At 40.2% G+C, this 16,958-nt stretch overlaps 1 protein-coding gene across 1 annotated transcript in view; it reads left to right on the forward strand.

Moving 5' to 3' along the window:
* Window positions 1-16,958, forward strand: part of BTBD8 (BTB domain containing 8) — a 79,601-nt gene continuing 62,643 nt past the window's right edge. Inside the window, exons 1-2 of the mRNA XM_037498474.2 lie at window positions 1-204; window positions 6,620-6,817. Of these exons, the coding sequence (XP_037354371.1) occupies window positions 56-204; window positions 6,620-6,817 (347 nt within the window). The 5' untranslated portion in view covers window positions 1-55. The remainder of the gene's footprint in view (window positions 205-6,619; window positions 6,818-16,958) is intronic.

Below are 16,958 nucleotides of genomic sequence, written 5' to 3' on the forward strand. Positions count from 1 at the left end.
CGGCGGGAGAGGCCGAAAATCGGGCCTGCGGGGCACCGCCGAACCTTGCTGGGACATGGCCCGCTGTGGGGAGGGCACCGCGGCTCCCGGGGTACCTCTGGGGTCCCCTGGAGGCTGCGGTAAGGGGTTGCAAAGGAAAGGACCCTGTGAACGGCGCCGGCTGAAGGCGACGGTGTCGGAGCAGCTCTGCCGGGATCTGCTCAGGTAGGAGGAGGCGGGAACTCCGGCTGCTTCGATACCTGAGGCGCCCAGCCCCGCCCCAGAAGCTGGGGCGCCTCTGTCTCCCCATCCGCCCCCACCTCGACCTCCTCGCTTCTAGCTGCTGCAGCAGGTTCTCCAGGCTCCACCACGTGCGGGTTCGCGCGCCCTAGAAAAGCAACCCCGGGCACCTCGGAGACAAAGTACCAGATCCACGAGGAAAATGAGAATTAGTGGCCTGGTTACGGGCAGCGCCGGTTTATGCCAAAGTGCTCCAACATGGACAGGTTTAGGGATGTGTCGCTAAGGACAGGGTGGATCTGTTTCATGGTCCTGGAACTACACAGTTGTTTTTTTTTTTTTTTAATAAGCTGTAAAAGTTATAAGAAAAATGTTAAAATGGGATAGAAACGTGAACATTTATTTAGAATGAAGAAAACCAGAGCAAATTATACTAGAGCCTTGGGGGTCTCTCTTCTGAGATATGCTGAAATAGAAATACTCCCTGACTGCAACCGGCTTCCCATCTCCTCGTAGAACAAGCTACTGCTCTTGGTAACATCTGGCTTCTTTGAGGACCCACGCAGGCAGAGCTGAACTCAGGCTATTCAGCTAACTTCGTCTCAGTTTATACACAAAGTGAAACTTAGAAATTTACCTTGGCTAGTTTTCATTTCTATCTAAATAGTGATTCCTGAACTTTAGTAAGCAAAAGAATCACCGAGAATTCTCGCTTAGAAATTGATTAGGTAAATGGCGCAGCAGACCTCTCCTGGCGCACCAGCTGCTCCCCTCAGCAGTGCACTTCAGTCAGTCTGCCTGTTCTGCTCCCCACTCTGTTTCTGGTGAATCCTCTCACCCCCCCTTCCCCCCGCATCTCTGGTGTGTACCCAGCTCTTGTATGTATAAATAAAATAAATCTTAAAAAAATTGACTAGGGCCTCCCCGGTGGCACAGCGGTTGAGCGCTGGGTTGCGAAGCTGCCCGCGGCCTCTGCGGCGCCGGTTCGATCCCCGGCTGCTCCCCGGCCACCAGAGGAGGGTCCCGCATGGCGCGCAGACCTCTCCTGCCGCCCGCTGCTCCCCTCAGCAGTGCACTTCGGTCCTTCTGCCTGCTCTGCTCCCCGCTCTGGCTCTGGTGAATTCTCTCACCCTCCCGCGCTTCTGACTGTACCCAGTGCATGTATAAACAAAACAAACAAACAAACAAAATAAATAAATAAAAAAAAACATGCCTCTATAAAAAAAAATAAAAAGATTTAAAAAAAAAATTGACTAGGTAAAAATAGGGAAGAAGAAAGGTGTCTGGCTAAAGGAGAATTACTTTTACAAAGGCACACATTTGAAAGAGCTTGATTTATTTTGGAAAGCAAGTTATATGTGATTCTTTCAAGCAACAGAGATTAGGAACAGAAATTCATCTGGGGTAGTGGAGGCTATATGGAGGAGGAAAACAAGAAGCAGTTTCAAACTTTAAAAAACTAGAGCTGATGTAAAACTAGAACGTTCCTTGGCACATGACAGCAGTGTTACAGTAAGGTTTCACTGAGGAATGGGCCATTATTCAGGTCAATTGTAATAACAGTAGCAGATTCTTATTGCCACTCACTGTTAGCTAGACACTGGGCTGACTTGTGATGTTTTATTTACGCCCCTCATAAATCCTGGGAGGTAAGTCTTGTTAATACTCCAATTTATCAGGTAAGGAAACAACATTAGAAATGGTGGAGACAGAATGACAACCTTGGCACCAGGCTCTAGAGACATTACAGTGACTTGCTCGAGGTCACACAACAATAATACGAATCCAGCCAGTCGGCTTCCTATATGGCAATTGATCAAACTGATCCTCCAGTAACTTTGTTCCTTCATTTCTGCTTCTGTCCGTACACATTTCTTTTTCTTTCTTTTTTGGACTTGCTTTGGAACTCTCTCTCAATGCAATCAGTTGCTTCCTATTTCTTATAGAATGTCTCTGCTAAACATCACTTGTTTAAGCACATTAGTTGATGGCTAACCTTGACTCAAACCATTGCCCATCAGAGATGGTTAAGACTATCAGGGTCATGTAAGACAAAGCAGAACTTACATAAAGATTTATTTATTTATACAAGCACTGGGGTACAGGCAAGAGGCGTGGGAGGGTGAGCAGAACAGGCAGAAGGACCGAAATACACGCTGAGGGGAGCAGTGGGCGAGACAGGAGAGGTCTGCTGTGCCATGTGGGAGTCTCCCTGGCTGGCCGGGAATCGAACCTGTGCTGCAGAGGCTGTGGACAGCTTCACAGCACTGCGCTCAACCCACTGTGCCACCGGGGAGGCCCCTTTATCATTTTTTAAAGATTTATTTATTTATGCATACAAGAACCGGGGTATAGGCCAGAGGTGTGGGGGATGAGAAGATTCACCAGAGACAGAGTGGAGAGTAGAACAGAGTGGATCTACTGAAATGTACAGCTGAGGGGAGCAGCAGGAGAGATAGGAGAGATCCTGGCCAGGGATCGAACGCGTGCTGCAGTGGCTTTGGATAGCTTCATAGTGCTGCATCTTAACACCTTGCATCACCAGGGAGGCCCCTGAATTTGGTAGCTTTATTGGGAGCGGATTGTGGGTATGGCAGGTACAGCAGAATGAATAGACTAACAGAGCATGGAGGTTTTCTTTCCTTGAGAAGAGTTTGGAATGTATTCTGGAAGCAGTTGAAGGTTAAAAAAGGTGAAAGGGATTCACATGTACAGTTGATGGATGGGTGACATCATTTGTGGAGGAACAGGGAGAGCGAGGGATAGAAGAACGGAAAGGGAGGAGTATAGTGAATGTTTAGGAAGCCATATCCAGGATACAAATGGAAATATGTTTGGAGTTAACGAGCCCCCAGTTGTCCAAGCCACTAAGAGAGAGATCTAAGTTATTTTCTTCCCTTTACTAAGTTATATCTATTCACCAACTCCTGCCAATTTTATTACCCAGATGCATTTTTATTCCATCCCTTTTTGCTGTCATCATTGATCCTTTCCTGATTCAGTCCCTTTATAGATCATTTGTGCTGTGCAGTAGTTTCCTTATCTTCATTCCCCTTTCCCCCTAATTCCTAATGGGTGATATTTTAAAAAATAAATTTGCCCATATTTCAACCACTTGGTGACTCCCTTTCAACTGTAGAATACAGTTCAGCTTCTTGCCTCTTTTCTTTATCCCTAAAACGGCATCTGCCACTTCTCACTCTCTCAATACTCTATGGAATATCAATTTGTGACTGTATACGCATACACACCTTTGTGAGAAACATGAAGTCAGGAACTGATTGTAACTGCTTTGCTTCCAGAACCAACTCATATTCACTCCTTCAAATCTCATTTGGTTTTCATGCCTTCTATACAATTTTCTCTTATAACTGTCTTTGAAAAGATTTTAATTATTTGTGCTATTGACTTTATCACATGCTCTAATTTTCAGACTTGCTCTGCCTACGATACTGTAAACTCTTGGAGGAGGGTATTATGTTTTAATCATCTTTGTGTCCCCAGTGCTTAGTACATAGTGTGTGCTCAATAAATTTTTAGTGATACTTGGGTTTTATCATTAGGCTGAAATTAATACAGTACTTAGCAGACAAATGAGACGGCAAGAACCTCGCCATGACATTGTTGAGTCTTTGCTCTAACTTATCCTTCCTCTGAACTTTACAATTAGAGGAGCCAACAGCCCCCCTTAATGTTTAAGCCGTTTGAGTCAGATATTTGTCACTATAAGAAATACAAGAAGGGGTCTCCCTGGTGGCCCAGCGGGTTGAGCGCAGCGCTGTGAAGCTGTCCACAGCCTCTGCAGCGTGGGTTCGATTCCCAGCCGGCCAGGGAGAGTCCCACAAGGCGCGGCAGACCTCTCCTGCCTTGCCCGCTGCTCCCCTCAGCAGTGAATTTCGGCCCTTGGCCATACTTACCCTCATTCAGGTGGGTAGGATAGGAACAGGTGATTTGGTATTTCACAGTTTTCTTCCTAAAGCTGTACTTTTTTGAAACCGGGTTTGAAGCATTCTTTCCAGCCCAATATTAGAGCTGACACTCCAGGCCACTTTCAGCCCCAGGGGACATGGGGGGTTTCAGAGAACCTAGTGCCTGGCTCCTGGCCCCAGGTCCAGTCTTCATCGGTGACTGCGGAGCCTTGTTCCCTGAAACCTAGTGAACAGCCCTCAGTGGAAGTGCAGTGGCCAAGAGGTCACAAAGCACCTCCCCCACCCAGGCCCTGCTGCCTGCAGCCAGGGAGAGGGTCTCACAGTGTGCTGGAACAGCCCTGTACACGGCGCCGTGGAAATGCTTGGACATGTTCTTTGAGAATCCAGAACCTGTGCATCCATTATAGCCAGAGAGATGGTTCCCTTCCTTCCAGAATCACGGGTACAACAGCTTGGTTTCTCCTGGAGAACATTCCAGGCAGAGGCAGGCAGCTGACTGTTCCTCGCCTCCTTCCTCGGGGCTCAGTGTGTGTCCCCTTGGGTGCCCTGCTCTACCTCTGGTGAATTCTCTTTCCATCCTATGCCTCTGGCCTGTACCCCAGTGCTTGTATAAATAAATAAATCTTAAAAAAAAAAAAAAGAAAGAAATACTAGGTGTGGCTAATACACCTGGTTTTATAAAAGTAAAAAATTATGTTTTCACATTAACAATTTTTAAATACATTAACTTTTTTATTTAACAAATACATATAAGCCTCTATTATAAACAAGGTGGATTTCCCAGAGGTGGTTGTTTGGCTCCCAGCTGCAATACTTCCTTAGTCAACAGGGGACAAGGAGAAGAGAAACAAATTATTTGTATAATTTGAGTTTGTATTAATGTTTGTGAGACCAATACATTGTTAATATAACTTTAAAAATCACTAATGAAAGTAATTTGTAGGTGAAAATACTGATTAAAATGCATATGTTTGCTTATTGTTTTCAAGTTTCTGAAAACTTTGTGCTCTGAGGCATATATTTTGTTTATGATAAAATATAGCAAAATTCCACAAACAGATTTTGAATTTCTGTATGATTGAGGACATACAGTTTCTGCCTTCAGGGAGTTCATTGTCTATTGGGTAATAGACATAAGAATAATTACAATGCTATTGTGGAAGTGCTGTAATGGAGATATATGTACTGAGTGTGATGGAATGAAAGGAAGGAGACATTACTTGATCTTGGGGGTGTCTAAGTGTCAATGGCAACATTCTAAGCTTTCACTGTAATAGATCTCTTTATCCATTACTTGTACCTCCTGTAGTGAACTAGTGTGATTGCCAAGTATATCCTGCAGTACAGAAGTCCTCTGAGAACACATCGCTTCCTGATGATAATGTTATCGTGGTACAAAATATTATTTATTCCAAAATATTTGGAAAATAAAAATGTAGTTAGTGCAGAGACCAAAGATTATAAGTTTGTATTATGATTTCTGTTCTCCCATTGCTTTACATGTAACCAGTGGGCTTTACCATAAGTATGTCTACATCAGCAAAGGAATTTGAATGGGTATTCCCCCAGGAGTTTATCACTTTAATAATAGATTAGAGCATGGTTAGTTGTGTTTGTGGGTGGAAATGGAGAAGGGCTTAAATGCCACATTCTTGAGAACCGTGTCTGTATTTCAGACTTGGTATTTAACAATAGTCGAATAATGCATACCAGTTTCTAATCTCAATTGTCTATTGTTATATCCAGTTTACTGGTGTTCTTGACTGTTTATTCCTTTTGTCTCAATTTAGTAAGATTTTTAAAAAATGATTCTTTTTAATAGTCAATGACTATACCTGTGTTCTTTTTTCAAAATAAATATAAAGTAGATACATTTAAAGGTAAATTAATATTAGGAGTAAAAGATAAATTTTATTATTAGAAGGAATTTTAAAAGTAACAATTTTTTTTTAATTAGTCTGATCCTTTTAGTGAAATTACCTTTGTTTTCATTATAACTTTCAGAAAATTAGATTCTAAGAGACTGTTGAACTGTGTTCTTTGGAATGAACTGAGAACAAACTCATTTTTATATTAACTTATTTTTGTATTGTGGTTCCTCTATATTTTTGGTTTGTGTTTTTATTTTATTTTATTATTATTATTATTTTTTGCATAGAAGAACTGGGGTATAGGCCAGAAGTGTGGGGGGTGAGAGGATTCACCAGAGACAGATTGGGGAGCAGAACAGGCAGATTGACTGAAATACACTGCTAAGGGGAGCAGCAGGAGAGACAGCAGGCTCCATGCAGGCCAGCTCCTTGCCTGGGGATCAAACCCAAGCTGTAATGGTGATAGTACTGAGACTGAATGCCTAGGCCACCAGGGAGGCCCTGGTTTGTGTTATTTTTAAAACTGATAAAGAATGGATATATTATATACCTCTGAGCCTCACCACTAATTAAACTATGGTTCTTTTTTATTCCTTACAGGCTTCTAAGGGAAGAGATCCATACAGATGTTACTTTCTCTATAGGTTGTACTTTGTTCAGAGCACACAAAGCAGTCCTTTTAGCCAGGGTTCCTGACTTCTATTGCCATACTGTTGGACAGGCATCAAATAATTTAGCAAATCATGAGCCAGTTGCTGTGGAGAACTTTGAAGCTTCAGAATTTAGAACATTTTTACAGTAAGTGCTTTATCCCTTTTTCTCTTAATATTTAAGTCTAATATGTAATTGGTTATTTTTTTAAGCATAGTTGTATATGGATGTTTTTATTTCATGTATTTTCCTGTTTTATAACATTCTAAGAAAAATCCATTCATTAAAATTCCAAATTATTTTAGTAATTCGTATTAGAAGAGGCTTAATATTAGTAGTAGCATACTAGAAGCTTAGTATTGGGAGAGGCTAAGTATGAACTTGAGATTGATCAGGGAAAGGGGAATGAATGGTGTGCTCTCCAGTAATTTATTTTTTATTTATTTTTTAAAAGTATTTATTTATACAAGCACTGGGGTACAAACCAGAGGCACAGGAGGGTGAGAGAATCCACCAGAGACAGAGCAGGGAGCAGAACAGGCAGAAGGACCGAAATACACTGCTGAGGGGAACAGCAGGCGAGACAGGAGAGGTCTGCCTCACCATGTGGGCATCTCCCTGGCTGGCCGGGAATCGAACTGGCCCCTTGGGGGCTACAGACAGCCTCACAGCGCTGTGCTCTACTCGATGCACCACTGGGGAGGCCCCTCTCCAGTAATTTAAATGAATCAGTCTGCTGTGGTTTCTCAGCAATGGCACAACTGATATTTTAGGTTCCATAAATTTTTGTTATTTTGTACATTTTAGGATGTTTAATTGCATCCCTAGCTTCTAAATTCTAGGTGCTAGTATCACTTGCCTTTCAGCTCTCTCCTCCCCCCAGAAATGACAATCAAAATGTCTTCAGGCATTGACAGATGTCCTCTGGATGATAAAATGCCCTCGATGTGAACCATTGCTATATACTGACTTCTGTAGTATTGATGTGCAAAACTTTATTATTTTTTAATTTTTTTAAAGATTTATTTATTTGTTTATTTATTTATTTATTTATACAAGCACTGGGTACAGTTAGAAGCGCGGGAGGGTGAGAGAATTCACCAGAGCCAGAGCAGGGAGCAGAGCAGGCAGAAGACCAAAGTACACTGCTGAGGGGAGCAGCGGGCGGCAGGAGAGGTCTGCGTGCCATGTGGGACCCTCCTCCGTTGGCCGGGGAGCAGCCAGGGATCGAACCGGCACTGCTGTGCCACCGGGGAGGCCCAGATGTGCAAAACTTTAGATAAATTATGTATGTTTATGAAATATGAGATCATAACTTTTTATTCTCATGGCTTGTATATGGTCAAAAGTGGAACATCTTGAAATGAGATATTCTTTGAAAGTAGAACATCTATTGATCTTGTTAGTAGTTTGGGCAACTTGAGTTTGGTGAACTTAGAGAATTGTCATTGGCTAAATAATGGGATAAATTAATTCTAATTCAAATGGAATAGAATTCCATTTTAATGCTTTACTGTTGTCTACACATTACATGTAATTATTTGATACTTATTTTTGCTAAATGTTTGTGAGGGGAGTATTTTTTAAAACTTCTGTGAAAATTGTGTCTCTTTTTTAAAACTGTAGTTAAATGACTTTAGAGAAGCAGCATAATGTCTAAGAACATGATCTGTAGGGCTAAAATACCTGGTTTAATTTAAGCTCTGCCAAGTGGTAGCTTTGTGCTTTAAATTTAACCTCTTTGTAACTAGTATTTCCTCCTATGTTAAATGCAACAGTGTTTGGATATCTTGAAGAGTTTATCTGTATTTCATTTAAATAATTTAAACCCTGCCTACCCATAGTTTTTTCCTTTTTTCCAATATATGAAAATTAATACTGTTCTAGTAGTATTTTTACGGTTTTCTGTCCCGCTGTCTCTCACGTACACTTATTCAATGGATGTTTGTTGTTCTCTATTATGGGCAAAGCCCTGGGTGAAAGGCTCCTTTTGCACTGATTATTGATTCTTTATTTCAGCATTTGATGGTGATAAGTAATTGTGGAGCTAAGTTTTGAAGCTGAACTGGCAATTATGTAATTGTATAGTAGTACACATTTGTCAACTGCCAGTTTTAAAAGCATCTTTGTTGAGATAGCGTATGTATATTACAGATATGATTCACCCATTTAAAGTTTACAACTCAGTGGTTTTAGTATTTTCACTGTGTCATGCAGCCATGACCACAGTTTAAATTTAAGAGCATTTTCAACACCCCTAAAAGAAACATTCTCATTAACTGTCACTCTCCATTTCCTCACCCCACTGTCCTAGCAACTAATCTACTTCCTGTGTCTGTGGATTTGCCTGTTATGGACTTCTCACATAATGGAATCTTGCAGTTTGTGGTCTCTTGTGACTAGCTTATGTCATTAAGCATAGTGTTTTCAAGATTCATCCATGTTGTTGCATGTATTAGTACTTCATTTCTTTTTATTGCCAACAATATTCCATTTTATGACTGTACCACATTTTGTTTATCTATTCATCAGTTGGAATTTATGTTGTTTCCACTTTCTGGTTATTATGACCAATGCTATTATGAACATTGGTACGTAAATTTTTGTGTGAACTGATGTTGTCATTTCTCTTGTGTATATCTCTATGGGAGGAATTACTGGATCATATGGTAACTGTATTTAAATTTTTGGGGAACTGCCAGACTCTTTTCCCAAAGAGATTATATCATTTTACATTCCCACCAGCAACATATGAAGGTTTCAGTTTCTCCACACTGTTGTAACACTTTATTATCTTCTGTCCTTTTTATTATAGCCATATTACTGGATATAAGGTGGTATCTCCTTACGGTTTTCATTTGTATTTCCCTGATGGCTAACAATGTTGGCATATTTTCATGTGTTTGCCATTTGTATATTTTCTTTGGAGAACATTCTATTCACAGCCTTTTCTCATTTTTCAGTTGAGTTATTTGTCTTTATTATTATTGAGTTATAAGACTTCTTTGTATATTCTGGATATTAGGCATATGATTTACAAACATTTTCTCCCATTCAGTGGGTTGTCATTTTTACTTTTTTCTTTTTTATTGAATATTGATTTATAATGTAGATTTCACATGTATAGCCTTTACAAATCAACATCTGTATATGCTACATTATGTTTGTCACCAAAATTCTGGTTTCCATCTGTCACCATATAGATATATCAATTCTTCTTTACCCTTCCCTTTGGATAACTGCTTTTTTTGTTCTTACAGTCTAAAAGTTTTGTTTGTTCATTTGTTTTGTTTATTTTACATGAGTAAAATGAAATGATGTTTGTCTTTCTCCATCTGATTTATCTCACTAAGCCTGATATACTCTAGTGAAAATGACAGGATTTCGCCTTTTTTATAGTTGAGTAATACCCCATTATGTATTTATAGGCATGCATCATTAGATGATTTCTTCATTGTATGAACATCATAAATTGTAATTATATAAAATCTAGGTGGCATAGCCTACTGCCCACATATGTGTTGCTAGTCTTTTAGTTATTTGCTGACATACTTTTTGCTTGTAATTAAAATCACATTGACTTTAGTATATAAAGTTCTTTGGGGGGGATTAAATTTTAAGTTTATTTATATGATTTGTTCCTCATTTTATCCTCTGATAGTTACTTGAGTGGTCTTGGGTGAGTGATCTATTATTGGGTTTTTTAAAAATTATTTAAGAGTTTCTTGTATGAAGCTTTTGTAAGCATTTGGAAGATTGCCAAACTCAGCTTCCTTTATGTCTAAAAATAACATAATATCCTATAAATTAAACTGATACTTTTAGCACAATTTAGAAAATCATTATCATTTTCCAGTATAGATCATAGATCATTGAGTTCCCAGCTGTGAATTTATTTATTTATTTTAAGATTATTTATTTATGCATACAAGAACTAGGGTGTAAGCCAGAGGTTTGGGGGTGGGGAGTGGAGAGAGGATTCACCAGAGACAGAGTAGGGAGTAGAAAAGGCAGATTGAAATAACTGCTGAGGGGAACAGCGGCCATGTGTGCACTGGCTCCCTGACCAGGGATCAAACTCGTAGTGCTAAGACTTAACCCTTTGCACCACCAGGAGTTCCCCCAACTGTGAATTTAATTTATCTATGGCTATATATATATATTTTATCCTCCTTAGTAGGTGGTGTAATGGTGGTGTTGGTATAGCAGATTCTGTAGTCAAGCCAAGTGCACTGCTTCTAACTGTGACCTTGGAATAATCACCATCAATTTCTTCACCTGAAAAATAGACATAACAACAATACCTGCTTGGGCCTCCCCGGTGGCGCAGCAGTTGAACAGTTGAGCGCTGGGCTGCAAAGCTGCCCGCAGCCTCTGCAGTGCTGGTTCAATCCCCAGCCACCTGAAAGGATCCCACATGGCGTGAAGACCTCTCCTGCCACGCCTGCTGCGCCCCTCAGCAGTGTATTTCGATGGTCTGCCTGTTCTGTTCCCCTCTCTGGCTCTGGTGAATTCTCTCGCCCTCCTGTGCTTCTGACTACAGTGCTTGTATAAATATATAAATAAATCTTAAAAAAAAAAAAAACAACCAGTACCTGCTTATAGTGTTGAGAGGATTAATTGAAATGTTTATAAAGCACTTTAGCATGATCTGGCATATATATATGTTAATAAGCATTATTCATTGTTGTAGGCCATATCAAAGTATAGATTTCCTTAACTATTGACTGTATGTTTAGAAATAAAGTATTTAGGATAGGTCAACTTTTTTTTTAAAGATTTATTTTTCATTCATACAATGAATGAAGCTAAGGTACACGCCAGAGGCACGGGAGGGTGAGAGGATTCACCAGAGACAGAGTGGAGACCAGAACAGGCAGGTGGACTGAAAGCACTGCTGAGGGGAGCAGTGGGCGGGACAGGAGAGGTCTGCTGCACCCTGTGGGAATCTCCCTAGTGGGCCGGGAATCGAACCCGTGCTGCAGAGGCTGCGGACAGAGGCTGCTCTGCAGCGCTGCACTCAACCCACTGTGCCACTGGGGAGGCCCGGGATAGGTCAACTTTTAATTGATGTGACATTGCATTATACTGTTATGTAAGTTTATAAAAAACCGTTTGTATTTACTACATTAAGTTTACCACTAAAAGTCCATTCCTGTTCTTCACCATAAAATTGAGGCTAGGTCAAAGTTTTATATCTTAAAGAAAGAAAAGCATTACATCAATATTATTCTTGCTATCATTAAAAGTGATAGGAAAAAAGATTGAATAGGAGATAGGAAAATGGTAGAGTGAGGAAGCACTGGATTTGGCAACAAGACAGATCTTTCTTCTGGTTGTGCATTATCTTGATGATTTCTTTGAATTTCAGTTTTCTCATATTTAGAATAAGGACTTTGGAGTGGATGGCTTTGTGCTTCATAGCCCTTCACAGTCTCCTATTTTAAGCTCTTAATCACATTCTATTTTGTATTAGTCATGTATATCTATGTTATGTAAGCTCTTTGAGATTAGATCATCTGGTTGATGTGAACATCCCTAATGGTATCTAATGAAGTGTCTTGGAATAGAAAGTACTTGTGATATACCCCCCTTTTTTGACAATTTGCATTGAGTTTTGTCTATATTTACATAAAGCAGAGAGAAGAATTATAGTATAAAATTTTGAGATTTTTAAAATGTTAGTAAATTTTTGATAAAATAGTCTTTTTTACTATAAAATTCTCTTATAAATATATTTTTAAAAAAGATTTTGTTTATTTATGCATTCAAGAACTGGGCTATAGGTCAGAGATGGGGGAGTTGAGAGGATTCACCAGAGACAGAGTGGGGCTCAGAACAGGCAGATGTACTGAAATACACTGCTGAGGAGAGTAGTGGGCGAGACAGGAGAGGTCTGCTGCTCCATGTGGGTCAGCTTCCTGGCCAGGCATCAAACTCGTGCCGCAATGGTTTGTGATAACTTGATAGTGCTGATACATAACTCCTGCACCACCAGGAAAGCCATATGAATATCTTCCATGCACCTTCTTTCTCTTTAAATAAACAGTAACGATTTTGAAATATTATTTTATGTTCCTAATTATTGTAGAGGCTTTTGGTGTACATTTGAGTTAGAGTAGGAAATACCAGAGTTGAAAAGTCGTTTTCTCTACTGTGGCTTCAGAAATGCCTCAAATGATTGGCAATGGAAAGTACCATTTATGATCTGATGGTCATCTTAGGACCATAAAAATACTTGATTTCCCAAGAAGACGTCACCTGGTGTAGTTGTATCTGTATGTTTGTATGTGAAGAGAACTTTCACAAATTTCTCCCACATCTATTCTCTTACTTGACATTTGCACTATACAATTTGTCTTCACTCCTGTTACTATTGATGAACTGTCAGTGCTTGTAAAATCAAACCCTTCACTTGCCCACCAGATCATATCTTATTCCTTTTATCTATTCAGGGATATTGTTCCAGCAGTTTTGACTTTTCCGAAAAACATATTTCTATTTTCTTGGATCTTCTCATTCATATATATAAGCATGATGTAGTTCCTCCTAAAAAGCACCACCCCAAAATAAATAAATAAATAAAAAGCACCGAAACCTTCTCCTGAATCCATTTCCCTTCCACTTATAAAGGAATGTTGTGCTCCTTTTCACATCAAAGCTACAGCCTCTCCTCCTATCCTCTCTTTTTTAGTTGAGATATACCTAAAATTCATATACCAAAGCCTTAACATTTTAAAGTGTATTTTTCAGTGGTTTTAGTATCTTCACAATGTTGTGCAGCTATTACACTGTCTAATGCCTAAATATTTTCATCATCCTACCAAAAAAATCCATACCTATTAGCAGTCACTTCTCATTCTCCCTTTCCACCAGTTCCTGGAAACCAATAATTTAATATCTGTCTTTCCGGTTTTGCCCTTTTTGGACATTTCATATAAATGGGATCATATAGTATATGGCCTTGCATGTCTGACTTCCTAAATTTAGTGTGATGTTTTCAAGATTTTCTGTGTTGTGGGGTTTATCAGCACATCATTCCTTTGTGTGATTTAATATTTTATTGTGTGATGGACGAAGAGGAGCCCATCATTAGGTTTGATGATTTGCTGGGACTCACAAGACTCAGTGTATAGTCATACCAAAGGCTATGATTTATTACAAAGGAAACAAAGAAAAAGGGATAAAGAAAAAAGGATATGACAGATTCCAAAGGGTCTTTGTCTGACTTCCACCAATTAATTCCCCACAAATTTTGAAAGAAGCAGTAGTAGACTTCTCACTGTTTCTCACTGGTGATTGGCTGGCTGGGATCTTGTAGAATTCCTTTTAGCTTGGGGGTTTGGGGCTCAATAATAGGAAAGTTAAGCTAGCAAATTCTAGATGCAAAGGGTCTTGTCACAGAAGCACATGGGGCTAAGTAATTGAGAAATCAAGAACAAGCTTTTAGGAGTCCTCTCCCATTAGTGTCACGCAGGACATGCTTAGTTCCCCCAGCAACAAGTTGTGAGAACACTTCTTAAATGTCTCCAATCTGGGGAGTTCATTAAAGGCTTAACACCCAGGATTTTATTGGGTATTGGTAGGCTGCTTCTACCTAACGTGTCATATTCTAGACTTCTAGATGGAAAGCAGGTATTCGGCAAAAACCAGCATAAACCAGTATCAACAGTTTAGGCATCATGAATAATCTTGTCATTTAGAGATTGCTAGGTACTCTCCTGAAATTATATTCCCACTTATCAGCCAACCTTATAAGCACATCTTCAGAAGGTAGCAGTCAAGTCTGCTGTGTTAATACCTTTTTGCACATGAGGCTGTACTGTGTTTTGCTTATCCATTCATTTGATACAAATTTGGGTTGTTTTGACTTTTTGGCTTTTTTTTTTTTTAAAGATTTATTTATTTATATATAGAAGAACTGGAGTGTAAGCTAGGGGTGAGAGGATTCACCAGAGACAGAGTGGGGAGTGGAGCAGAACAGGTGGATCTTCTGAAATACTCTGCTAAGGGGAGCAGTGGGCGAGACAGGAGAGGTCTGCTGCACCTTATGTGGATTAGCTCCCTGGCCAGGGATGGAACTCAGGCCTTAGCAGTGTAATGCTGAGGCTCAACCCCTATGCCACCAGGGAGGCCCCTAGCACCATTTTTATTTTATTTTATTTTTTAAGATTTATTTATTTATTTATACAAGAACCGGGGCACAGGCTGATGCGCGGGAGGGTGAGAAGTTTCACCAGAGACAGAGCGGGGAACAGAACAGGCAGACTGACGAAAATACACTGCTGAGGGGAGCAGTGGGCGCGACAAGAGAGGTCTGCTGCGCCATGTGGGACCCTCGCTGGCTGGCTGGGATCGAACCAGCGCTGCAGAGGCTGCGGACAACTTCACAGCGCCGTGCTCAACTGCCTGCGCCACCAGGGGAGGCCCGGCACCATTTTTAAAAGACATTATACTTTTCCCATTGAATTGTTTGGACACCTGTAAGAAAAAACAACGCTGTGTGTCTGCTCTATGCATAGTGTTCTATTCTTGTGATCACCAAGTATGTCAGGCTTTTCCATACACCATACAATTTAGGGATTCTCAAAACTCCAATTAAGTGTCCTATAGATATAGCTCAATTATGAATATACCTCGAGAAAGCATCAGATTCCACAATTAAACTGCCCCCCTACTCAAAATGCCAATTACTAGTCCAGGTTGTAACTTGTGCTTCTGACCAATACCTGTAAATTGGAGGTTCCCACAACCCCCTCTTTAGGTTTGAATAATTTGCTACAGCAGCTCATACAACTCAGAATATATTTTACTTACTGGATTGCCAGTTCATTATAACAGGATATAAATAACACAGGAACAGCCAGATGGGAGAGATGTATAGGGCAAGGTGTGTGGGAAGGGGTGCAGAGCTTTCGTGCTGTTTGTGGGTACACCATCCTCCCAGCACCTTCACATGTTCACCAACCTAGAGGCTCTTCAAACTCCCATCCTTTAGAATTTTTATGGAGGTCCCACTACATTTGGCAGGATTGATTAAATCGTTGGCCATTTCTGACTAATTCAACCTCTCCCCTTCTTGGAAGTAGTTGGGGGTGGCTGAAAGTTCTCACCCTCTAATCATACGTTGGTTCCCCTGGCAACCAGCCCACATCTTTAGAAGCTTACCACAAGTCACCTCATTAATGTAAACTCTGGTGTGATTGAAAGGAACTTGTTATGAATAACAAGGATAACACCTTTATCCCTCTGGAGCTATTTCAGGAACTAAGAATATAGCTAAGTATTATTACAAAAGATGTTCCTATGGCTCTTATATAGAAAATTACTAGGAATAGGGCCTCCCTGCTGGCACAAGGAGTTAAGCACAGCACTGTGAAGCTATCCGCAACCTCTACAGCACAAGTTCAATCCCTGGCTGGCCAAGGAGCTACCCACATGGCGCTGCAGATCTCTCCTGTCTTGCTGCTGCTCCCCTCAGCAGTGTATTTCAGTCAGTCTGCCTGTTCTGTTCCCCACTCTGTCTCTGGTGAATCTTCTCACCCCCCGCACCTCTGGCCTGTATACCAGTTCTTGCATGCATAAATAAATAAATCTTTAAAAAACAAAAGAAAATTATTAGGGACAGTTGATAAGGACAAAATAGATATTTCTTCTAGTTTTGAGCTTTGTGGGTTTTTTTGTTTTTGTTTTATATTGCTTATTGTAAATCACAGTATAACAACACCCTTATTGGCATTCAGTTCCCTGTGAATGCATGTTTTGGACATTCACTTAATTTCACTTATCTGTGTGTTGTTGTGTCAGTACCACAGTGTTGATGACCATAGCATTGTAGGACGCTCAGAATTTAGGAAATGTAAACCCTTCAGCTTTGTTCTTTGCAAGATTCTGAGTCTCTTGTGAATCTATTCAGATTTGAGGATTGGCATTTCAATTTCTGCAGAAAATGCAGCTGAAATTTTGATAGGTATGGAATCTGTAGATTGATATTCAGAGTATTGCCACCTTAGCAATATTAAATCATCCAGTCCCTCAACACAAAATGTGTTTCCATTTATTTAATTGCTTACAGCATTGTTTTTATAGCTTTTCAGTAATTTTAAGGCTAGCACTTATTTGGTCAATATATTCCTAAGTATTTTTTAATATTATAGTAAATGGAATTCTTTTCTAATTTCATTGTGGACTCCGCCGATGTTGCTATTATCATCTAGAGATGTGGTTGGTTTTGCATGTAGGTTTTGTATGTTACAACTTTGCAGTGCTTGTGGTGGATTTCTATGGA

The sequence above is a fragment of the Talpa occidentalis genome, unplaced genomic scaffold (genome assembly GCF_014898055.3).
Source record: "Talpa occidentalis isolate TD23 unplaced genomic scaffold, MPIMG_talOcc4v2.1 talOcc4.9, whole genome shotgun sequence".
Classification (NCBI taxonomy): domain Eukaryota; kingdom Metazoa; phylum Chordata; class Mammalia; order Eulipotyphla; family Talpidae; genus Talpa; species Talpa occidentalis.